Source organism: Squalius cephalus (genome assembly GCF_949319135.1).
Source record: "Squalius cephalus genome assembly, chromosome: 5".
Lineage (NCBI taxonomy): Eukaryota > Metazoa > Chordata > Actinopteri > Cypriniformes > Leuciscidae > Squalius > Squalius cephalus.
In genome coordinates, this window is record NC_137126.1 from 35,981,782 (window position 1) to 36,006,330 (window position 24,549).

The window sequence follows — 24,549 nt, forward strand, 5'->3', positions numbered from 1 at the left end:
CCACGCGTGGAAGATTTCGACGGGAACATTACTGACAGACAGTCAATGTCTGACAAAAAAACATGCTACAGCACGGTCAATATTTATGTGATTGATCAGACGTCTCTTTGTAAAGCTAAAGTATTTTTAGTTAAAAATTAATAATTCTTATATAATTTAGCCTATTTATGTTAAACAGACAAACATTTCTGTCAGATGTAGGGACAGCTGAAATCGTGTCCTGTAACAAACGATATATTGCTAGGCTTCATTAGATTAAGTAACGTTAACGTTAATTTACTTATCATGCATATCGTTCAGAAGAGTAAGGATCAAGAAAGGCAGAATAAAATAGTAATTGGAGGAAAACAGCTGTTGTAAGCCTACATGATTGATGAGATCTCCTTTCTGAGAGTCGCTCACTTCATATTTCACACTCCACACTCCCTAGTCCCTGAATCCCGTTCCTGTTTATGGGACCAAGCTCGATGACCTATATCACGCATGACAGTCTTCAGTTAACCGGGAAAGCACTGGTGGAAAATGTGGTATAGTGGTAGTAAGTTACTCCACGACTTTAACAAACCTGTAAAGCAACTCTGCCCCCTACTGGTCACTTGAGTGCCTACAAGTATTTTACGTCACACACAAAATTCAACATGACTACAAATACGAGTTTTTTGTTTTATAAGCTTTGTAAAATCTTATCTGAATAAAAATAAAAAACATCAAATTACAGCACAAAAGCACATAGTAAATAAAAAAGAGCATTTTACAAATAAAAAAATAACTCTGGAGGCAACACCACCCATATACTTGGGGAAAACTTTTTGCATCTTTAAGAAACAGTTTACAAAACTACTATCTCTGTTTCAAATGACCAATAAAACTCTTTGTACAGTGGTTAAGAAGTAGCCTAACTAATTCAACTCAAATAAAAACGTCACATACAGACAATTCAGGCTTCCATTTCAATCAAAATAATGACAATACATTTCAAATGGGATGTTATACATCATAAGCTAAGTGACAGCACTACAAAATGCATTATAATTGATAATGGACAACATTTTAAAGGGACAGTTCACCCAAAAATGAAAGTTGTTGTCATTTACTTACCCTATAATGACAAAACATTTCAAATGGGATGTTATATCTCTCAAGCTAAGTGACAGCACTACAAAAGGCATTGTAATTGATAATGGACATCATTTTAAAGGTACAGTTCACCCAAAAATGAAAGTTGTTGTCATTTACTTACCCTCATGTTGCTCAAAACATATGATTATCTCTAGACCTTCTTTCAAACACAAAATTAGATTAAACAGCTAGAATCACAACCTCAGTCACCATTCACTTTCATTACTTTTTTCCTACAAGCAACGGAAATAAAATGGTACTTGCTTCTGCATCTCCTTTTGAGTTCCACTTTTGAAAGAAATAGTAGTAAGTAAAAACCAGAATGACAATTAAATAACAAAATGTCCCATCAATTTAAGAGGAATAAATAAGGAAAGCCTGAGTGTCATTTACACCTGCAGATGGTTGGATGAGGGAAAGAGGCCCCTCAAATGACAATTTGTATTGTGCTGTACTTCTGCACAGTTGATACTGAAATGCAAAGCCATCCCTCAGCATTTTACGATGTACTTCTAGCTTGTCCTGTCCACTTGTTATCCAGTTTGGAATAAAGATGTCTTTAAAAAAAAGTGCATCACTTTGTGCTGTAACATTTATGACAAAACACAACCACGCAGGACAAAACAACAAACAAACAAATACATTCAACTCACTTAAAATACTTGTTAACGCTTGTCTTTGCCGAAATAAATTACGTTCATAAGTTCACATTCATTCGCTGGTTGTGTTGTTTGTTCACATCTAGTAAAGGCTCACTTTTGGCTAAGAGATTTTTTCAGGAGTTCAAGATCCATCCGTGTGGGAGGGTGTTTTTGTGGAGGACAAGAGTATTCCTCAAGGGACAGGGGAATGAACCTTTCCAGTAATCCCAGCACCTTGGTGCCTTGGCAGGCCAACAGAGCAGACCATGGCTGTGGTGAAGGTCCTCCTTGACCGAGGAACCCAAAGAAAGCAATGGCGTCTGTAAAGAGACGTCATGGGAATCAGCAAACCCAGAGTAAAGCCTGTTTTATGCTTCTGCGTCGAATCGACGGCGTACCCCCGCAGAACCCTCTGCGTCACCGCGAACCCCTCTCCGACCCCTCCGCCGTAGCTCGACGTGCACCTCCAAAAAATGCGTCGAGGCGACGCAAACCGCAAGGGCTGTGATTGGTCAGATTATACATGTTTGGTAATTATAAAGACAACGCAGAAATATTATTGATGGTGTTGCATTAGAAATAGTGTCAGAAATTAAATTTTTGGGAATAACTATTGATAGTAAATTATGGTGGAAACCACACATCAGATACATACAAGGTAAAGTATCTAAAAGTATTTCTATAATTAATAAAGTTAAATGTCTTGGAATATAATGCACTATATATATTGTATTGTTCACTGGTTTTGCCCTATTTAACTTATTGTATAGAAATTTGGGGCAATAATTATAAAAGTTCACTACATACCCTCTTCTTACTCCTTCTACTCCGCACGGAACCAAAACAAACTAGCAAAGAGATTCGCGAACCACACACCCCCCTAGCGTTCTGGCGGTGAAATGCACCGCGATGCAACGCAACCCGACGCAGAACCATAAAACGGCCACGACGCCGTAGGAGTGACGGCGTAGCTACGCCGTGGAGTTGACGCAGAAGCATAATGAGGCCTTAAACCTCAACCAGGAAAAATAGATCTTGACAGTTATTTTTTAAGTGTTGTAGAAATACCTTACCTTTCTTCTGAAGATCTGGCGTTTTAGCAGATCCCAAAGAGACCAGATATTGTGCAACACCAGAAATGTCGGAAGGCTGACCTCTTGTGGCAAGAAGAACTATCGACCTACACAGGACCAAAATGATTTAGTCTAAACAGTGAAATATGAAAATGCTCACCTTAAAAAAAGAAAAGAAAAGGTTCATAATAGCAGAAGGTCCAAAATAGAGACCATACACTACTGTTCAAAGGTTTGGGGTTGGTAAGATGTTTTTGACTCACCACTCTTTGCTGAATAAAAGTATTAATTTCTTTCAAGGAAAAAAATGACTGTCCCAATGCTTATGAACAGTAGTGTATATACATACTTAAATCTTTAGTACATCAAATCGGCACAGCACAAATCCTTCCCCTCCTCACTAGCTCCCTCAATAAACACTGTAAGCCACCTCTCAACCTCTTCCTCCTCTGCCAACTTCTCCTAACCTCCAGACGCGCAGTTTTAAACCCCAAACCGCAAATTTCACCCCTCACCTCTTCATAATTCCAGTTTTAAAATACTGTTCCATTTTAGTGTCCAGCTTCGAAAACAATGAGCTCTTTGTGACTTTTCCAGAGCATGCGTCCACAGCAACTAGGAGGAACCCTGAATGGTTGAGGTCAAACCTCTCTGCATTTACCTATAAGACAATAAAAAGAGGAAACAGGTCCTCAAAACAGTTTTACATGTAAACAACCTTCATTCTTAATGCATCCACAAACGAATATGCAAGTAAAATGAAGGAAACAAAAATTCTAATATTCTATAATACCCCCCAATATACTGTATAAAATTACTAGAAATGTGTACCTTGGATATTATACAATTTGCATACATACAAAATTTGTGGAAAAATAAAAATAAAATGATTAAAAAAAAAAAAAAAATAAAATAAAAAACATACTAAATGTTTTATTAAAAATGTAAAAGTTTTCTGTGATGAGTAGGTTTAGGGGTAGGGCTAGTGTAAGGGGATAGAATATACAGTTTGTACAGTATAAAAACAAATTACGTCTATGAAGAGTCCCTGTAAACCACATATACAACTACAAGTGTGTGTGTGTGTGTGTGTGTGTGTGTGTGTGTGTGTGTGTGTGTGTGTGTGTGTGTGTGTGCGTGCGTGTGTGTGTGCGTGTGTGTGAATAAAATCTTTACATATATTCTCATATACATAAACTAAAATACATTGTCATGACAGCAAAACTAACTAAAGTAATCTAAAAATGGCCACAATCAATTATAAAGGTTTTTAATGTCATAACTTTCTTTCATTACAATATGGTACTAGTGATAACACTAGACATCTATTTTTTTTACTAATTTAAAGTGATTATAACTTTAAATTTATATGATATTAGTTAACACAAACTATATAAGCCTTAAAATACTAAAATACAATAAAAATGAAAAAAAAAAACTATATATAAAAAAATCAAAGTTGTACATATATTCTTACATTTTACTTATTAAACTGGTGAACATGCACAATTTTCCCAAGATTATATGAATCATGCTTTGAATGGTCACACTTACAGTGATAAAGGCTTGTGTGTCATTATCCTGCTCTTCTTTTACACTGAGGGATTTGATCTGGGTTTGGAGGTAGCTGTTCCATGGCTCACTTGAGAAGGCAAACTACAGATGGAAAATAAAAGTTACAATTACCCAGAAAACTCAAGGTAAAGCTCTTGGTCAGGATGGCAGATGGACAGTCAGTTCAAAGCCTGCCCCACACAAACAGAGCTACACAAATTATGTTGTCCGTTCATATGGAGCTTGGACCGTACTTACCTGTGAGGCCCCACAGGCTCTGCAGGGCTCAGTGTTCGGCTTTGGCATAGGCACTATGTTGCTGGCAGGCTTGCTATATTTGGGGTAGGCATTGGCTGTGCAGTTGCAGGCCTGAGTCTTTTGGTTGGCACGAATGGTGGCGATGATCTTCACCCTCTCACAGCCTGCGGTGGAGCAGTAGCTATGGCCGTCTCGTCTGTGCCGAGCTCGTGCATACAGCCATAACAAACTGGAGGTTAAACACAGGCTTAATGTGTCAGACTGTATTTGACTATTTAATTTCTGTCTCAGCCAATGGCGTGAATCTGGGATGGAATTATCCGTTTGTCCAACCAATGGCAGAAAGAGGAATCATTCAGAAAAAGTTACTACCCTTCAAATGTTTGTTGGTCAATAAGACTTTGAATGATTGAAAGAAATGAATACTTTTATTCTGCAAGACCACATTAAATTGACCAAAAGTGACAGTAAAGGCATTTATAATGTTTCTATTTCAAATAAACACTGTTCTTTTCTATACAGGAATAAATTACAGTGAAAATTTGCATATATAATATTGAAATAGAAAAGAGATATTTTAAATTGTGATAATATTTCACAATATTGCTGTTTTTACTATATTTTATATAAAGAAAATGGTGGGCATAAGAGACTTCTTTCAAAAACATTAAAAAAATCTTACTGACCTCACACTTTTGAACAGTAGTTTATATCGCTACCACATCCATAATCGTTATTACATGATACTGAGAGATTTTTATTTGAACTCATTGAAATTGGCTAAAATTGGATACATGTTCACATGCTAATTTCCCTTCATTTACGTTTAGAATTCCTTTGTCGTCATCTAATAATTAACACTGTTAAATCGGTAACACTTTAGAATAAGGTTCATTAGTTAACATTAGTTAACTACATTAGGTAGCAAGAACTAATAATGAACTGCACTTAAAGCATTTATTAATCTGTTCATTTTAATTTCAACATTTACTAATACTTTATTAAAATCTTGTTAACATTAATGCACTGTGAACTAAAATGAACAAACAATGAACCGCTGTATTTTTATTAACTAACGTTAACAAAGATAAACAAATACAGTAACAAATGTATTGCCCATTGTTAGTTCATGTTAGTTAGTACATTAACTAATGTTAACTAATGAACCTTATCGTAAAGTGTTACCGTTAAATCTTTAGCAGATCAAAAAAAATGTATTTCCATTTTTCATAGTGTACATTATATTATTATTCACTTGGCACTTAAAACAACAGATTTCAGTTTTTACTGCCCTACAGACTTTTCTGAAATGAATATGTTGATAAAGGCTTATATCTGAAAGGCAATATTTCAAATATACTTATTCCTACCCAGCAGATCTGTCGAAAAAGTACTTCCTCTCCTGCTGTCGTTTCTCTAAGTCTGAAATGGACGACACAGGGCCATAGTCCTCTATGCCATCAAAGCCATTGTTCTGCTTGTTGTAGATGTCTGATGTGATCTGGAATACTGTTTCATCGGGGTAGCAGAGGCCAAGTAGAGCCCAATCACCCCTACACGAGCAAAAGGAAAATAAAAAAAAACATCAGATTGTCTCTAGTATGAGAAACATGTATGTTACTTACTAAATCTCATGAATATAGAGTTTAGTGCAGGGATGGGCAACTGGAGGGCCACTGTCCTGCAAAGTTTATCTCCAACCCTAAAATACAGAACAAACACACCTGAACAAGCTAATGAGTGTCTTCAGGATTACTAGAAAGCTACAGGCAGGTGTTTTTTATCAAGCTAAACTCTGCAGGACAGTAACCCTCCAGGACTGAAGTTGCCAATCCCTTCATTAGCCGTGCCTAATGTTTTGTATTAGATATGGGGGAGATCGTATTCCTCCTTTTTTACTTACTGGTCAAAATTAATAAGTGACAGGACAGTTTCTCTGGGTGCAGGTCCATTCCAGTGCACTGTGTAGCTCTTGCCCATCATCAGTACAGGCTGGTATTGCTGGGTTGGTGCTGTCTGGCTTCTGACACCTCTGAGAACCATGGGTTTATCAGGGTACTCATCTCTGATGATGGACAGGCTTAGATTAGATGCGCCCTGTGTCTGTATGTACACCTATATAGAACATAAGTAACATTGTTTAGGAAGCAAAACCAGTTAAGATTTTACAGTTAAGTTTGGGGTCAGTAAAATGAGATTTAAAAAAAAAGAAATTAATACTTTTATTCAGCAAGGATGCATTAAATTGATCAAAAGTGGATCAAAATCACGGTTTCCACAAACATATTACGCAGCACAACGGTTTTCAATATTGATAATAAGAAGAAATGTTACTTGAGCACCAAATCAGCATAGAATGATTTCTGAAGAATCATGTGACACTAAAGACTGGAGTAATGATGCTGAAAATTCAGCTCTGCCAATATTACTGCTTTTACTTTATATATGATCCAATAAATGCACCCTTGGTGAGCACATAAGATTTCTTTCAAAAGCATTAAAAAAATCTTACTGACCCAAAACATTTGAATGGTTCAGTACTTGCATATGAACATGACATGAAAATGTAAATGGAGAGTGAGAGATCTATTTCTTTACCTGAGAGTACTTGCCACTACACACAACCCCATTCCAATGAGGAACATCCACACATTGTGGGTGGCGGATCAGGAAATTGTCGGCCCTTGCCACATATGTATCTGAGTAATTACTGATCGAGCCATCCAGGTCATGAAAGATGGAATTTTTATCGCCATCCAGATCATTCTGCTCAAACCACTCGCCCGGTCGACCAAAAAATGCTCTAAGATTCACCTAGATGATAAAAAGAGGATCACTGGTGAGAAATGTAAACAGAAAGATTCTAAAACCTATAAAATGTCCTGAAATTGATCAAGTGAGCCAAAATATGACCACACTTAGACCTTTCCAAGGGCTCTTTTTGACATATGCTAAATAGCAGCTGCGAGAACAGGATTTTATTTCATTACTCAGCACCAGGGCAGATGGTGTCCAATCAGGAGAGAACAACCAGATGTGTCATCTCTCCCTGAGAAACAAGCAATAAGTATAAGCATTAGTAGCACTTGAGGTAAATAAGTGTTATTACAGACTAGACAGACCGGGTGGGTTATCTGGGAGAAAAGAGTCGATGACCTTGAGTAATTATGACCTTGAGTAATGCAATAAAGTCCAGGTTGCCCCAGGGTATCCCAGACTGTAATTAGTCTAAAGTCATCTCTGACCAAAAAAAAAAAAAAAATCTAATCATAGGTGAAAATGGGAAAAAACTGAAAACGAAACAATAAAAAAAATGGCCACAAATTCGTTTTTGAAACACAATACATTTTAAAAGTTACCACACTAACTTTGGCAGTCGCAAAAGAAATCAAAAGGAAGCTTTAAAACACTGAAAAAAACAGTTAAAGATTGAAAACTAAACTAAACAAAAATGACAAACTGTTAATACAAGATACAGAAATAAAAAAGTAAATTCTAAAATAAAAAAAACAAAAACTATAATAAATAATATACTCAAAAAAAATAAAATTGCAAAATAAAAAAATGTACAAAAAATGATTTATTCTGTATTATTTATTTTATTCTGTAGTATTGACGACTTCTTTTTTTCACCGAAGCAATTAAACTAAGCAACTTATATCCCTGTGTGTTAGGTGGTTTAGCAGTCACAGTATAACAGTAAAGACGTATAGCAGTATAAGAGGGTGTTTGAACAGTTTCCAAGGCTAAATGTGTATGTGCACTCACACTAGGGTGGAAGGCGAGAGAGGACAGGTTATTTCTGGGTGTCAGCTGCCAGATGTTTTTCAGGCTGAATCCCACAGCCATGGTGAAGCGCTCCGTAGTGGGACTGAAGGCTCGAAACGTGCTGTCCAAGATCCTCACTGGACCATCATTTATCTGAAAACCTCTGATCGGAAACGTCCTGACAAGAACAGAGCAAAAGACAACAAAATATTTAGATTAAACAAAGAATTTTTTTCCCGCTAAACCAGACTGAAAGTTTATGTTAATACTAATCACTCTTTTCCCTTTATTTCTTCTCTCACATACTTGTTTCTTGGTAGAGTCCTCATCTTTCCATCTACTCCACCAATTCCCCAGTATTTATTTTGCCTTCCATTGGTGCCACGATTTCTGCTCTCACCAACAAACAGGGACTGGGAGACCTCCTGACTGGAGCCTTCATCTTTAGGGTAGCTGCCATCACTGCAGTGAGGACGAAGAGGAGGAGGAGGGGAGTGAAACTTTAGTTGTTTCATTAACTGCTTGCCTTAGGAGGTTTATGTAGAACTAATGCAGGCAAGTTCACACATTTGCCAATCAGATTGTAACCGTTTCAGCAAAATAAAAAGATGTTCCTCTAAATTACTATGCCTGCAGCCAGAAACACAGACAGCAAGAACATGCCTGCACATACACACACACTCACATAAAAAATATGGCTGTCAATTTAGCATGTTTAATGCCATTCTCGTTCTTATAATTTTTTTTAAATAGTGTGATAAAATTAATGCAATCGATCACGTCCTTTGAACCACATGTAAATTTTGTAATCAGGGATTTCCTACCATTGGAGCAATCTAAGACATTGTACCGCCTTCATTTTTTATGAGAAGGCGTTCTTTTCATTTGATGACTTTTCTCAAGAATTATCAATATATGTGATTAACAATAGATGCGAATAATGAGATGACTGGCAGCTCTAATAAACAGTAAAATGACAAAGTACCTTGCAAATGACAGTCCAACACCATTGTCAGCAAATCTATCAGAAAAACAAAACAATAATCAGAAGACTGCAATATTGTTTTTTTGCAATGAGCTTCTCAAAAGGTTTTAAGCTTAGCAGGTCTACAATTAAGAGGTTTCGTCCTGTACCCTGAGTTTTGTATGATGATGTCACCTCCACGAATCCAGGCCCCCAGATCATTGTTTTTAAAGGAGATGAGTGTGTCAATGAGTGCGGCCACCCGTGGCTTGCTTGGATCAGAGTTCTCATGAGGCCTGAACCTGAGAAAGCAATGTCAAACAATGAGAAATTCAATCTTTCCTTCAGAAGAAAATGTAAGTGCTTCTTTCCCATGCAAATGTCTTTATACTAGGGTAGTGCTATGTAGTTTTCTGTGTGACTGCTAGGTGTTTGCTACTGTAATATGAAATACAGTATATATTATTAGTATTTGTTATACTGCTTTTAATGTATGCTGATTTATATTGAAGTCTATTTTCTAGATTGCATATTATAGATCTCATTGTGAACTATTAATAATTTTTTTTACAATCAAAATGTCATAACTGGATCTTCCGAAAATAACAGTCTTCTCTCTGGTGATGTATGCAGGACTTCTCCAATCATTTAGTGCACTTAAACCCCGCCCCTGCAAGTTCACATTCATCTGCCTCCATTTTTGAGCAACGCCCACATCTCAAAATCCAATCCTCACCCTACATTTTCTTCTTTTCCGCTAATCAATTTCACTCAATGTACATCATAAAATGGACAAAAAGACTATTTCCTATTTTATCGCAACTAAAAAAGATCTATATATTTTTGTGTAAATGTTATATAAACAAATAAATTGATATGTAAATGTAGGTAAAAAGTAAATAAAATGTCCAGACACATTATGGTAATGAGAAATTTTGGAGAATTTGTTTATTTGAAAAGGATTTTGCTGTAAAATGTGAACTACGTTTATGTAAGATTCACCCACAAATTTTAAAGAACAGCATGTTGACAAAATGCAGTCACAGAAGTATAAATGAAAACGGAAGTAACTTACACCTACAGCATATACAAACCATGACACTATGATGTATATTTATAGTGTGGTCACTGTGGTTTGTGGTCTAAAAAGAGACCAGAGCTCTGTCCGGCTCTACCACATTCCCTAACTACTGCAGAAACTCTATCTGGGCAGATGTGTTTTCTTTATAAGCAGAATCAACAGACCCTGGACACAGAGAAACGTTCACCATATCCACTCACCTAGCGCTGTTGTCCAGACAGAGATATTCACGTGGGTCTGCTGCAGTGGCGTTGGTGCTCTTGACTTTTCTATCAATAAAGAGGCCAGCCTGACACAGGATGAAAGAAGCAATCACTCTTCACTTAGAAATTGTATGTTCAATATCAGGTACCATGTGAGTTGTGCAGTGAAAGTGAAGCCTGGATTTTCTCTGCACCTGGACAGTCTCGACACTTAACACACAGCTCAAGCTACCCAACATAAACAAGCAGATAACAGAGAACTATTGTATAGGGAAATGTATGTGTGAGCACCCTGTCACACAAGCACATTGTGCGGGACATTGAACAATGAGGCGTTTCAGAGAAACAACGAAGATGCCTTGTGTACGTGCAATAAAAACCTGAACTTGTAATTGATTTCATCAGTTTTTCCTGAAGCCACATTTAATACAATGTTATAAATCCCAAATGATTTATGAACTGAACTGTTATGAGCCAGAGGGAGGAAATGCTAAATTTCACCACAGGGAGGTGGGCATTAAATGTAGATGGAGAAAAAGCAGTAGCATTGATACTGTTTTATATCACCTGAAGATTGTGTACAAAAAGGACAGAGGAATGTGTTTATAAGATCAAAAAGTCGAAGTATTCTGCGGCATTTTTATTATTTGAAGGTTTGTTACTAGAGAATTTGGTGTTAGAGTCATAAAGCATTTGATTACCTTAAAGTTGGAATGAACACGGTTGTTAAAGAAGATGCCCAGAGGCGTGAGCTCAGCTTTCGTCTCTGGAATCAGTCCGTGAGAGTCACCTGTAGAGGAGTTGTGGAAAATGTACCAAATTCCTGCATCCTGAGAGAAAAACAAAAAATATCAGAAACAGAGAATGAGGGGGAAATTTAGATACCAGGCACTTTTCATAAATATGGTAAAACTCCTCAACACCCTTTTAGGTTAAACATCTCCTTCACCTTATAATTCCCTTTAAAAATTCCCTATTTTGTAAAGTGGAAGGGCTGTGAATAATATTTATTCCTGAGTCCTCTGATCCAGGAACCAGACTGAGTCTCTATTAACCTGGCATGCTGAGAGCACAGCTTCATAAGAAGCTTTTCCTTAATAAAAAAAGGGTGGAGGGATCATCCTTTTTATATACAAAACCTCAAACAAACAAAGCAAAGCATAACAATACCACCAGACTGAACTGGTTTATATTGGCAAAAACATCTTTAATAAAGGATTGGAATGAGGAGATGCTATCTGTGATTGCATAACCTCCTTGATGTTCTCATCAATATCACAGAGATGTGGGCATCATTTCAAAGAGCACAAGTTCCATCAGAGAAGCTCACGAAATAGTCGTTCAATGATAAAATACCATGAAAATGTTGTAAGCAAACATTTACTCACTGTTCATTACAGATCATTGTGAAAATTATTCATTTGGTCATATTATCAAAGATTGTGCATACCTGTGATCCAGCTGCTGAGTTACTGATTAAATGATTATTGGGGTGTGCGATCCAAAATGTAGACACTGCCCTAGAACACACACATAAGACAGGATCTTTTCAATGTGCGATCTTAAAATATATTGAAAATATGAAGCATGGATATATATCTAGGTACTGTACATATTTCACTTTACAGTCAATACTATTCATATCCAGGTAAATATAGCAGTATGCAGTATTTGAGTGCATTCAGTGTCTGGTTAAACTGGATTACTGTTGGTTAGGGTTAGAGTTAGTGAGTAAGACAGGTTTTTATGTTGAAATATAGTATGAAAAACAGTGTTGCTAACAAAAAATAACTAATCAAAATATTTTCGTCAAATTAATTGACAAAACTGAAACTAAAATGCCATAACACAATTCTTATTTTTTTTATCTTTATTTTAGATTAACTAAAACAAAGTAAAAATAGCCACAAATTAATTTTAATATAAATATTTAAAAATGTACAACCTGCCTGAATTATAAATTAAAATGGTAGCTAGCAATAGCACATTCTGTGCTGATCATTTTAACAGTGTTAAACATAAAAAAAAACAAAAAAAAAACAGTTGGTGGTTGAACTGCAACTGAATAGCCTAGCCAACACTGAAACCTATTCAAACCTCTATCTTCATCCTGAACATCTACAGCTCTATACACAAACACATACAAGCTCCCAAAACATTTTTTATTCTTTTGAAAACAGCACCTCCTTAGCCACCTGGGACACTGGGTGTTTTATTACCCAGATAAGAGAAAAGGACTATCGCTGAGTCTCAGGAAATGAGAGCTCTGTTCTTTCTCCTGTTATTTGACCAAACAATACAGTGGGTCACGTTGTCAAGGTCAGCTAGTCAGAGCAGAACAAGCACTCGGTAGTCTTTACATCAGGAGACTTTCAGATAAAATACTCACGCATGCACAATTTTAAGCTGAGAGGCTTCAAGCAGTGTGAATATTGGGAATATTTACAGGTCGATTCAGCAATATTAAATGAATATGTGTTTACAGTATCTTACTTGCACTCGGTTGCAGGAGACGGTATATATCCTTTGTGCACCCTGTTTACATTGTCTGTGCACATGCTATCATTGCGGTCAGTAGGTAGAATGGTCCCTGGCCTGGTCAACAAGCCCAAGTTATGGAAAAATATGTTCCTTTGTTCAATCCCGTCCTCCAGGAAAAAACAATGTCCCAGCGTGTCATAGCCAACCGTGTCCCTAACCTATAATAAAGGGAAGACATCATGGTGAAACAAAATCTCATATTTTCAATGTGGTCTCAGACTTACTATATGTGCACACAAGCCCGCTGTTTATTGCTCGGTATCTTTCTCTCTCACCAGCAGGCCGTTAGTGGCGTGTATAGCAACACATCGGGAGAAGGAATGATGGATGGACAGGGAGTTCACATAGGTGGGGTCACTGTAGCCCCCGTGCTGATCCACATCTCCACACCTATGAAAGTTCACAGGGTATCTGCCCTTCTGCTGCTGCTGACCCATGTGTTTCAGCTCCACCTGAGAAAGGTGTACCGATGAGAAGTTCCCCAAAATCTAAACATACACAAAGAGGAGACCAAAAACACAAGACCACAAAGTGTTGGTGAACAAATAAAAAAATGTTTCTGCCTTTTAATTGTGAGTGGTTCTAATTTTATTTTAAAATAACAAATAGTAAATAAAATCATTAAGTTGTTTTTAATTGCACAAAATTATATTAAATATTAAAACTCATTAAAAATATAATATAGTAATAAAACAAAATATAATAAAAAATATCGAATATAGTAAAAAAGGTATTAATTATACAAATTTTCTTAAAAATGATTTTTAGTTACAAAATACAATATAATATAATATAATATAATATAATATAATATAATATAATATAATATAATATAATATAATAGCATTTATATTAACAAATTATAATAATTAAAAACAAAAAATCATTCATTTGTCTCTACAACCACAGCACCGGACTTGCCAGAAACAGCAAAGACTGCTGCATGATATATGGTTAGTAATTTACATAAAGTAAACATTGACCCCTCAACTAGTCGACTAGTAAAAAATGAGTAGTCGTATAAGTGCTACTGTGTGTTGTTCATTCTTTTGCCAAACACAACACACAAATTTTATACTTTCAGTTCCTTCCATTCAAAAAAGAGCTATACTCAATTATCCGGCGCTAACCCCAACATACAACAACAGCCTGTCATTTCTCCACATGACAGCACCAGACAGCTTAGTGTTAAATAAACACACAACCGCTCTCACACACATACACACAGACCCTCAAACAGACCTTGATGTGTCCCCCGAAGGTGTCGTAGCTGAAATACTGGCACCAGTTTTCTCCGTAGCAGGAGTTTTCCATTTCTCCATGAATGAGGATATTCCTTGAGAGGAGAGCCACCTCTGCACGCATGTCCACACCGTCCAGTATTTCTCCCACGTGGGTGAACTGAGGCTTTCCTGAAAAATTCCAACACATTAACACACACCTTAAAACTCACCCTTTAAAAGAACTGACTAATGATAAATTTGAAAATATGATTATTTAGAGAGATTTGTCTTAAATAATGAACTTACAACATCTAACAAATAACATGCATCTATTTAAATATTTTGATCATTTAATTAGATTAATTATCTAAAATAAAGTTAAATAAATACTGGATCCAGGAAGGAAAGCAATTTGTCCACACAATCGGACTGCCCTTTACGCACACCCGGAGTGCACAGTCTGCACACAGTATCCTTCCGGAAGGATAAGGGCTGGCAACAGCTTTGCCAACAGCACACAATGCACAAGGTGACATTTAAACTACATTCTTTCAATAAAGGCCACAGATTGGAGAGATTTCCAATTCTCCAAGGACTTAACACATGTGCTGGGAATAATGACCATATAGTATTCATACACAATACACCAAAGAAACTATTTAGACACTTAAATAACACTTACTAATGTATAAATGTTTTAGCATTATACAACAATATAAATTCAAGTGGCATTTATTTTAAAGATATGCACAATCATAAAGTTTGGGATCTTCTTTCTTTAAAGAAATTAATACTTTTATTCAGAAATTATGCATTAAATGGATCAAAGTTGACTGTAAAGCCATTTATAATGTTACAAAAGATTTCTGTTTAAAATAAATGCTGTTCTTTTTCTTTTTGATCTTTCTATTCATCAAAAGATCCTGTGTTTTTAACACAGATAATAATTACAAATGTTACTTGAGCACCAAATCAGCTTGATTTCTGAAGGATCATGTGACACTGCAAATTCAGCTTTGCCATCACAAGAATAAATGACATTTTAAAATATATATTCAAATAGAAAACAGTTATTTTAAATTATAATAATATTTCACAATATACCTGTTTGTACTGTAATTTTAATTGAATAAATGCAGCCTTGGGAAGCATAAGAGACTTCTTTCTATATAATGAAATGACATCCAGACATTTGTGTGACTTAAGTGTCCAAATTCCTATACTCACTAAAGGCCAGCTGGGACATTAGCATTGGAAAGCAATTAGTGAAAATGTTTCTGCGTTTTTAACAGGGTGGAGTACATGATGGCCTCAGGTCAGAAATGACAGTTTGTTTATGGGATTCTGGTAAACAGTCCTCACCCTTTTCCTGTCTTAAACTCAATGACACTACAATCATTTAAACTCGGCTGTATACAAATTCACAGAAAGATTCAGATCAGAAACACTGTAAATTGTCACCACAAGAAACCGGAGGAAATACATGCTGTTTAGCGCGAACACACCACTGCCTCACCTTGAATTCGAACCTGTTTCCTGTTACAGTGGGGACATGGGAGCAGGGTGAATTCCTCTGCCTGATGCATGGAATAATCTGTGCTGGCCACCACAATCCGATCGCCCGGTTTCCAGCTGCTAACATCATCTTGCAAGTTCAGAACCACTTTATCCACTGCATCCACTTGGAAGCCTGTTGTAGGGTAACCTTTATGGTTGAGCAAAAACCAATGTAAGTTTTAAAAGGGTTTTCTTTTAATACATTACTGGTCGATGTTGAGGATTTGATTATGTTCTGTCCAATACGTACCATTACTCCACTCACTGAAAGCAGTAACAGTGAAACCCACACCGTCCACAGTGACGAAGTCTCGGCGAGCCAGCGCCTTGCCACCTGTATCATGGTTCTCGTGTTCTCGTACGTCTTCTGTGCAAGAACCATTCCCTCCTCCAATTACTGAGACCAAGGCCCATGCCTCCCTAAAAGAGAGATGGAGGATGAAGAGAAAAAGCTAAAAAGAAATCCAGTAACGGTTAAAAACATGCCAGATAAAAGATGCAACAGATTTTGTAGAATTGTGTATTCATAAAATATAAATTGGCTAAAACCGATCAGTTGTTCATTAACAATAAAATATAAATTACAAATTAGTTTGAATGACTCCTCCATTTAGGCTTGTCAACGCACACCCATGTGGAAGTGATGATCGGTTATTGCACATAAATGGAATTTAACAGGAGAGCAGCCAAAACTCTGGGGTGAAAAAGTCAAACACTGTCAAGGATGAATGAGAATGACTAATTAAATCATTCCATTATTTATCTTGTCAGCCCATTAGTACAGTGAAAAGAGCAGTTGTCCCTCAACTGAAGGTAACTGAATGTCTGTCATTAGTCTATGATGATAATATAAACCAAAATGTGGAATTGTGTTTTCGTAAAGAAGAAAGTCTTTGCTTTCTTCAAAGAGTAGTCCCAATGTGTGTTAAAGGGTTCTTAAAATTCTCATTTACTCATCCTCAAAGTCATAACTATATGATTAAACTAAGTTAACCCAAAATGAATATTCTGCCATCATTTAGCCTACTCACCCTCATGTCATTCTCAAACTTAACAGTTTCTTTTTTTCTTCGAAACACAAAAGATGATATTTTGAGGAATGGCTCAGTGTTGGGAATGAAATAATCTTCAAAATATCTTATGTTATGTTACACAGAGGAAAAAAATTGGGTGAGTAAACGATGACAGATTTTAAATTTTGTTCATCATATAAAGCTGTTGTATTACTTAAGACGACTTGGGTGCATGGGTCATTTGGACCAGTCGTATTTGCTTTTTGTCATTTTTGGGAGCTTTACAACCCCTGGACATGGACAAGAGCAGCGTGAACATTCTTCTGAACATCTCTTTTTTTCTTATTCTTCTTTTCTTTCTTTTTTTTTTTTTTTGGGCCCCCAGAAGAAAGTAAGTCATACATGTTTGGAATTACATGATAAATAATGACCAAGTACTTAAAATTTAAAAAAAAAAGAAACATAATGAGTGCCTTGACCTTGTTTCACAATTCATTTATAATATTATTCATAATATAACCAATTCCTCTCTTCCTACATGGCAACATTCAGCTTTGGCAAGAATTGAACTAAAATGAGTGGAAAAAGGGGGGTAAAATACCAAAAACAAAACTATTATGGCTCAACAGGCACTGGAGCTACTGGCTTCTGTTTCTGTAGTAGCATTAATACTTCCACTATGACAAAATAGCAGTCACTTCTTAACAGCAACTAGGTCAGAACTTCTATTTGTTTTACTGACACATATGAGCTCTAAAGGCCAAGCCTCAGACACAAAAGCCCCCAGAGGTTTGGAAAATAGTGTCTCACTGAACTTTCTCCCATTAAGGAATGTGGTTCACTGCAGTTTAGAGCAAGTTAATAAAACTCTGTGTATAAACAGAGAGACAAACTACCCACACAGAGACCAATAAGGCCATCTTAGCTGCTGTGTCTGTGATGGCCAGTAAAACACACTTGTATTATTGTTCTATCTTTCATATTTTCATCTTTTAGCAGTCACCAGGGCAAGATTACCTAATTTCTCAGAATGATTATTATGTCTGACTAACACAGGAATCTTTCCTGTCTTTTTCCTTCTTGTTCCTGGCCATTCCCTACCCTCAAAGGGGAGATTAAAGTGTAATATCATTAACGAGTGAATCGTGATAATATTTCTTGCACTTTTAGTCCTGCTTCAACATGTGAAACAATTGTAATTCCATTTTCTCTGAGTAGCACTAAAACTTAGAAGTCTTAGTTTAACAATCATGGAGTATTGTTTCAAAGTTTAAAAGCAGGCAACAATCATTTTCATGATTCCACGATGATGTCAAAATCTGCTTGAAATTTGAGTAAACAAACCATTTTCCACAATAGCACAACAAACTCTTTCTTCTTTCAGATAAATCAACCACCAGGGATCATATCATTGACTCTGAAAGGACAAAGGTCTTTTTAGAAAAATAAAATGACAAAATATTTTTACTTAAAAAGGCCCATTTATACAATGCGAGAAAGAACTATAAACATGATATTATAGACATTATCTTGTTAAATTAAAAACTTGCAAAAATATTAAATCATTGCCTTTTATATTGTATTTGTACCATAGCCAAAATAAATGATTGAAATGTCATCTCAGAAATATTTACTTTTTTCTAACCACTATTAGAATTCATTTAGAACAACAACCCTTTAAATTTTATTACATTATTTAGTATTAAATTATATATATATATATATACACATATACACACACACACATATATTTTATATATATATATATATATATATATTTTATATATATATATATATATATATATATATATATATATATATATATATATATTTTATATATATATATATATATATATATATATATATATATACACACACATATATTTTTTATATATATATATATACACACACATATATATTATATATATTATATATATATATATATATATGAGCCCCGATTTATTTATTTTTTTCACTGACCCCCCTGCAACACCTGGGGGTCCCCGTGTCCCTCACTTAGCACATGCTTTGTATCCAAATATACACCATTTCCACAGGGACAATCCCCCCTGAGTAACTAGTTAAGTTAAGTGCTTTCTTAACAACACTTAATCAACATTCTTTCATACCTCAACTTCTGGTAATTTGCCTCGTAGTCTGTCAGAGATTGGCAGAAGCAGAACCCATATAGTAGATTTATCACGAACCAACAATAGGCTTGTCAATTTATTTTTATCAAAGATATGTGTGGCACTGCAATGCACCCCCTCTGGAGTGCCTACGGGGTTTGGGGGGGGTTAGACTTGGACAGGCTGGTTTATGTTGCGCAAGTTTTCAGTTAGATTGTGCCAGACTGTTCTGTTTTTGCAAAGGGAGCTGCCAAGATTGCATGTTTTCATCAGAGATGTGGTGAGTCTGACTGGTAAGGGGTGGAAAGGTAAGAGATTTCTATGTGCGCAATGTGTCAAACTGAAGTCTCTAAATTAGTAAATTCACGTTATTTTTTTTGGTCACACCTACTACCATATCCTGCCCATTTCTCACACCAGTTTCACTGGAAATTACATAACTGCAATGGCACCAAGTCAGTAGTCAGAAGACAGATATTATTTCCTCATATGATATGCTTTTTCGTTGCCTTACAGTTCTAGTTATGTAACAGAAATAAGAGTTTTCATGCCCAAGACCTTTGACCAAGCTAATGTGTCTAGAGACGTAGTCTACAGCTCGAACATTAAAATAAGAATGCATATTTTCCATGTTTCTTGCAATAGTAAGAGAATGCTACACACAAGTGCCTTTGCAGTGGACTGTAAAAGTAAGTTTTCTGTCTGGAGGAATTTCTAGATTTGACACTAAACTCTTTACAAAATACTTTCAGTTGCATGGTAAGAAAAACTATATCCCTCATTGAAAATAAAAACCTGTACTTCTCATCTGCAATGTAACCAGAGGGGAGACAGCATCTGTTTCTTCTGCCTTTGAACTCTTTAAAAAGCCTTTCAATGAGATGACAGATACACGCGTCAGCTCTTTTTACACAAATCCTGGAAATATGCCTGTTTAACCTTTCACCAGCTTTTCCTGCATAATACTGCCATTTGAAACACTTCTTTAGATGCGTTTCTGTAGAACAACCAACCAGTTAGGTTAAGCCCAAGAGTGCTTAGGACTATTTGCTACTAACATTTGGCTTATATTAGACTTCTCATGCATAAACTGGCAAAAGTCAACATGCCGCCTAAATAAATAAGAACTTTTATATTTGCTTTAAATTTCCTTTAACATCAATGTGCAGTGGCCCCAGAAAGTATTTGGACACCGAAGTCACACTTAAAAATTTCTGAATGTCACTGCATAAGACAACATTAAACACAATCCGTAAGTAACATTGAATATTAAACCAAGTGGCATAATTTTCTCAGAACTAACTTCCCTGAGCCATTTTTGGTCCTAAGTGTTGGATTTGTAGTTTATGGCATTAACTATGAATGTGATCCACTATCATTTGACAACCAGAAAGGGTACAAATACATTGTCTTCATTTTGCACAGTATATCTGTTGTGCTATAATATGAAACCTAACATGCCAAATTGTTTGATATTTAGTTATATAATGCAAAGACATTCCTATATCTTTAAGCATGGCACAAGTATCCAATACGTTTGCGTCATTGCATGAATGGGACTCGTAAAGTATACACAATGTACGCTGCCTTTGGGATTCAGTGGCTGGTCCTCAGTGGGTGAGTCTGAATTAGGATATGGTTCATGGAACAACAGGATACTTTCTGTTTCCAATCACAGTAACTTCAAAGCTGTGCTCGGAGATATCAAAACAAAACTCATCAGATTGGAAAAAGCTTCTTTCCTGATATCACCCTTCAGGGATTCATTTTGCAGCTATAAAAACGTTTCGGACTACAATGACATTTAAAGGAAAAGTGGAATCGTAAACACCTCTGATTGCCCATAGTACTCACGCGTTCGGATATGTCTGTGACTGGCTACAATGATCAGCGCTTCAAAAACATGTTGTAAATATACATCAATGACGCTCTTCGCCGAGCACAATTTTACAATTTCAGTACTGACTTGGTACTGAAGTCGGTACTTTTTGACAACTCAATCCTATCCCTGCTCAACAAAAAAAAAAAGCCTAAGCTGGTTTTAGCTTGAGCCTGAACATCTATAAAAAATAAACAAGCTGGGAGACTAACAAGCCGACTTAAGGCTGGTTTAAGATAACTTTTCAGTAGAAATACTTTTGTAAACATGCTTTCAAAAGGCCTGCCTTATTTACCTGTATTTGAGATTATTGACATGGTTGCTGCCTAGAAGATCCTGGATGGTTCTCTTGGTCTCATCCAGCAGGTTCTTCACTGCAGAATCTCCGATGGCCAGTGCAACAATGCGTCCTGTGGGCAGAGACTTCAGCAGCTCACTCAGGCTCTTACTGTCGTTACGAGAATCGTGCGTGTCGAAGCGCTCGTTATTCAGCACCTCCGCCGTGTCCTGATCAACCACCCGCAGGTTAATTCCACGGCTAAAGTTCTTCTGGAAGGCATGGTCACCGGTAGCCAAACCTGAAGTGGGTACGGTGCAAGTGAGGAAGGTCCAAGACAGCCTCTCTGACCCGTGGAGCTCCAGAGTTCCTCCGCCATTCACACCCAAAAACTTGCGGCCCATCCCAGGTACTTCAGTCACGGCGGTCTCGTCCGATCGGCCGACCAGGGTGATGGTGGCCAGGGAGCGATAGCGGCATTTTGGAGCCCCGATATGGAGAGCGCCGCCATCTTCGACCAAAATGTGGCGTGTTCGCAATGTAATGTTTTTGGAACCTTTTTTATCATCCGCAAAGACAACCAAACCTATAATTTAATAAATCGAATCAGACTTTAAACCCTAATAAAATCACTTTCATTCAGAAACACATCAAATTAACAAGCCAAAGTGTTCTCAAAGGCAATTTCTTATTTTTAGGGTACTACACATTGGACAAATGATCTTACCTCCAGCCTGGATAGTGACTGAGTACAGAGTGGCAGATGAATCTAGGCGATAATGCTCACCACTGTGTACCACCACCACCTTTTTGAGATCATGGCCTGGGTTCCAGGATCGCAGCGCGGGGTTGTGATGAGGGCAGTTCACTACAAAAAGATATAGGAAGACATTTCAGAGTCTGAGTACAAGATGAGTTATAATAGTGACAATAAGGATCAACAATAAGGATTTGTTTCCTACTTTCCCAGACCAATAGTTCAGAATGTAACTTGTCCCACCACAAAAGAGTGGTCAATACTTCTTTTTAGCAATGTATTTTTAGATTAAGTAGATTGGCAACTTTTTAGATTAGTAAAATTAATACTTTAAGCAACCACACATTAACTCGCGCATACATTACCATTTAAAAGTTTGCACCAAATCAGCATAGAATGATTTCTGATGGATCATGTGACACTGAAGACTGGAGTAATGATGCTGAAAATTCAGCTTTGCCATCACAGGAATAAATTACATTACAAAATATATTAAAATAGAAAAATTTCATTCAAGCCTTGGTGGGCATTAAAGGAGACTACTTTCAAAAACTTACTGACCCCAAACTTTTGAAAGCTGGTGTATTAAAGGAATAGTTCACCCAAAAATGAAAATTCTGTCATCATTTACTCATCCTCAAGTTCCAAACCTGCTGAACACAAAAGATATTTTTTTAAGAATATGGGTAACCAAACAGTTGATGGGCCCCATTGACTTCCATAGTATGGAGAAAAACAAAATACTATGTAAGCCAATGGTGCCCATCAACTGTTTGGTTACAAACATTCTTCAAAATGTCTTCTTTTGTGTTTAGCAGAAGAAAGAAATCCATTCAGGTTTGGAAAAACTTGAGGGTGAGTAGATGATCATTTTCATTTTTGGGTGAACTTGAACTATCCCTTTAAGCACACACACAAGGTGTTTGTATCTTACCATCCAATTCATCTTTAGAAGTAAGGCTGAGGACGATTATGAGAATCAGTAGGAAGAGACAGAAGAAGATGCCAACACAAATATAAGTGTTCTTCCTCTGCTGGTTCTGGGAACGCTCCCTTCGACTCTCATCTACTGTCAGATTAAAAACTGGAGGACGTGCAGCGAGCGGGGCAGGGGGCTTCAGTGGGGGTGGTGGAGGAGCCTTGGCTGGAGGTGGAGAACGAACTGGAACAATCCTGCCTGGAACATATCCCGATGACCGCTGAGCATTTCCGTTGACAGGAGCCACAAAAATGGGGTGACTGCTGGGGCCATCATTAACCTGCATGGTATAACTGTCTGCCACGTCCTACGAGAAGAAAAGAAAAAATATAAAAGATGCATTAGCATTCAAACATTTGGGGTTGGTAAGACTTTTTCATGTTTCAAGGCAAGAGTAAATTACGCTCACCAGAAATATTATTACAATTTAAATGGCTTTAAATTCTTTACCCGTTTTTTACCCTGTTTTAATATATTTTAAAATGTAATTAGTCCTGTGATGGCAAAGCTGAATCTTCAGCAGCAATTACTCCAGTCTTCAGTGTCACATGAACCTTCAGAAATAAATATTTCTTCTTATTGTTAATGTGTTTGCTGTTTACCATTTTTGTGGAAACTGTGATACTTTTTTTCAGGATTCTTTGATAAACAGAAAGTTCAAAAGAACAGAATATATATGAAATAGATCTTTTGTAACATTAAAATGTCTTTATTGACACTTTTGATCAATGTGATGAATCCTTGCTGAGTAAAAGTACACATTTCCCCCAATTGACCCAAACACTTCGAATGGTGGATCATGCAAAAGTTGTTTTTGAATGTCACTAAAAAAGCACTTCTTAACTTAAATCTGATATTGACAAAACTACACCACTCTTTTGGCATTATGCATTACACTCACAGTTCTGTGGGCCAACCAAACTGGCATAAAACTGTTCCATCACCTTAATTTCGATCGGGTCTCAATTTCATAGTGGCACTACAGCGTGCTTTGAAGTGCAAGCTTTCTGTGGGTTTTCACATTTTCAAGTTATTTACTAAACACATGGCACCAATTACAAGAAAAAAAAAACTGCTCAGTTGTTCAGCCCTGGCCCCTTCATGCCACAAAACAACAGATACTGGCCCTATAAAGAAATTCTCCCAATAAAGCCTGTCACACAACTATTTGCTTACCAATAACCACGTCATCCAAATTCCTTTATTATCATCCAAAGCGACTTAAAAGCTCCAAACAGAGTCTAAACAATTTGGCTTCTTACTAATGCTTTTATAAACTCAAGTTAGACTCTCCAGGACAAAAATCAATCACAACTTTTTATGATCTTTTAAACATTAGAAGGGAATAGCCAATCTGACCACAACATCTACTGAACCATAGTTTATACTATTATACCAATTTCATCCTTGCTTTGATCAACATATAGATTGCACTATCACCAGATCCTGATCTGACCATCTGCAACTCCTCATCCACAAATGCAGAGGGGCACAGAAATCACTATAACTGAGGAGGACGTGCATGCACCACCC

General features: G+C 36.7%; 1 protein-coding gene across 1 annotated transcript in view; it reads right to left on the bottom strand.

Moving 5' to 3' along the window:
- Positions 1-649: 649 nt before the first annotated feature.
- Positions 650-24,549, bottom strand: part of cemip2 (cell migration inducing hyaluronidase 2) — a 24,945-nt gene continuing 1,045 nt past the window's right edge. Inside the window, exons 2-24 of the mRNA XM_079870647.1 lie at positions 22,972-23,323; positions 22,008-22,148; positions 21,299-21,866; positions 16,233-16,402; positions 15,942-16,130; positions 14,445-14,614; positions 13,478-13,690; positions 13,155-13,360; positions 12,112-12,181; positions 11,363-11,491; positions 10,659-10,747; positions 9,548-9,679; positions 9,399-9,434; positions 8,720-8,875; positions 8,414-8,591; positions 7,244-7,459; positions 6,549-6,760; positions 6,016-6,198; positions 4,646-4,874; positions 4,388-4,489; positions 3,349-3,494; positions 2,834-2,940; positions 650-2,080 (exon numbers count right to left, since the gene is read on the bottom strand). Coding sequence (XP_079726773.1) covers positions 1,872-2,080; positions 2,834-2,940; positions 3,349-3,494; positions 4,388-4,489; positions 4,646-4,874; positions 6,016-6,198; positions 6,549-6,760; positions 7,244-7,459; positions 8,414-8,591; positions 8,720-8,875; positions 9,399-9,434; positions 9,548-9,679; positions 10,659-10,747; positions 11,363-11,491; positions 12,112-12,181; positions 13,155-13,360; positions 13,478-13,690; positions 14,445-14,614; positions 15,942-16,130; positions 16,233-16,402; positions 21,299-21,866; positions 22,008-22,148; positions 22,972-23,302 — 4,182 coding nt within the window. The 5' untranslated portion in view covers positions 23,303-23,323 and the 3' untranslated portion in view covers positions 650-1,871. The remainder of the gene's footprint in view (positions 2,081-2,833; positions 2,941-3,348; positions 3,495-4,387; positions 4,490-4,645; positions 4,875-6,015; positions 6,199-6,548; positions 6,761-7,243; positions 7,460-8,413; positions 8,592-8,719; positions 8,876-9,398; positions 9,435-9,547; positions 9,680-10,658; positions 10,748-11,362; positions 11,492-12,111; positions 12,182-13,154; positions 13,361-13,477; positions 13,691-14,444; positions 14,615-15,941; positions 16,131-16,232; positions 16,403-21,298; positions 21,867-22,007; positions 22,149-22,971; positions 23,324-24,549) is intronic.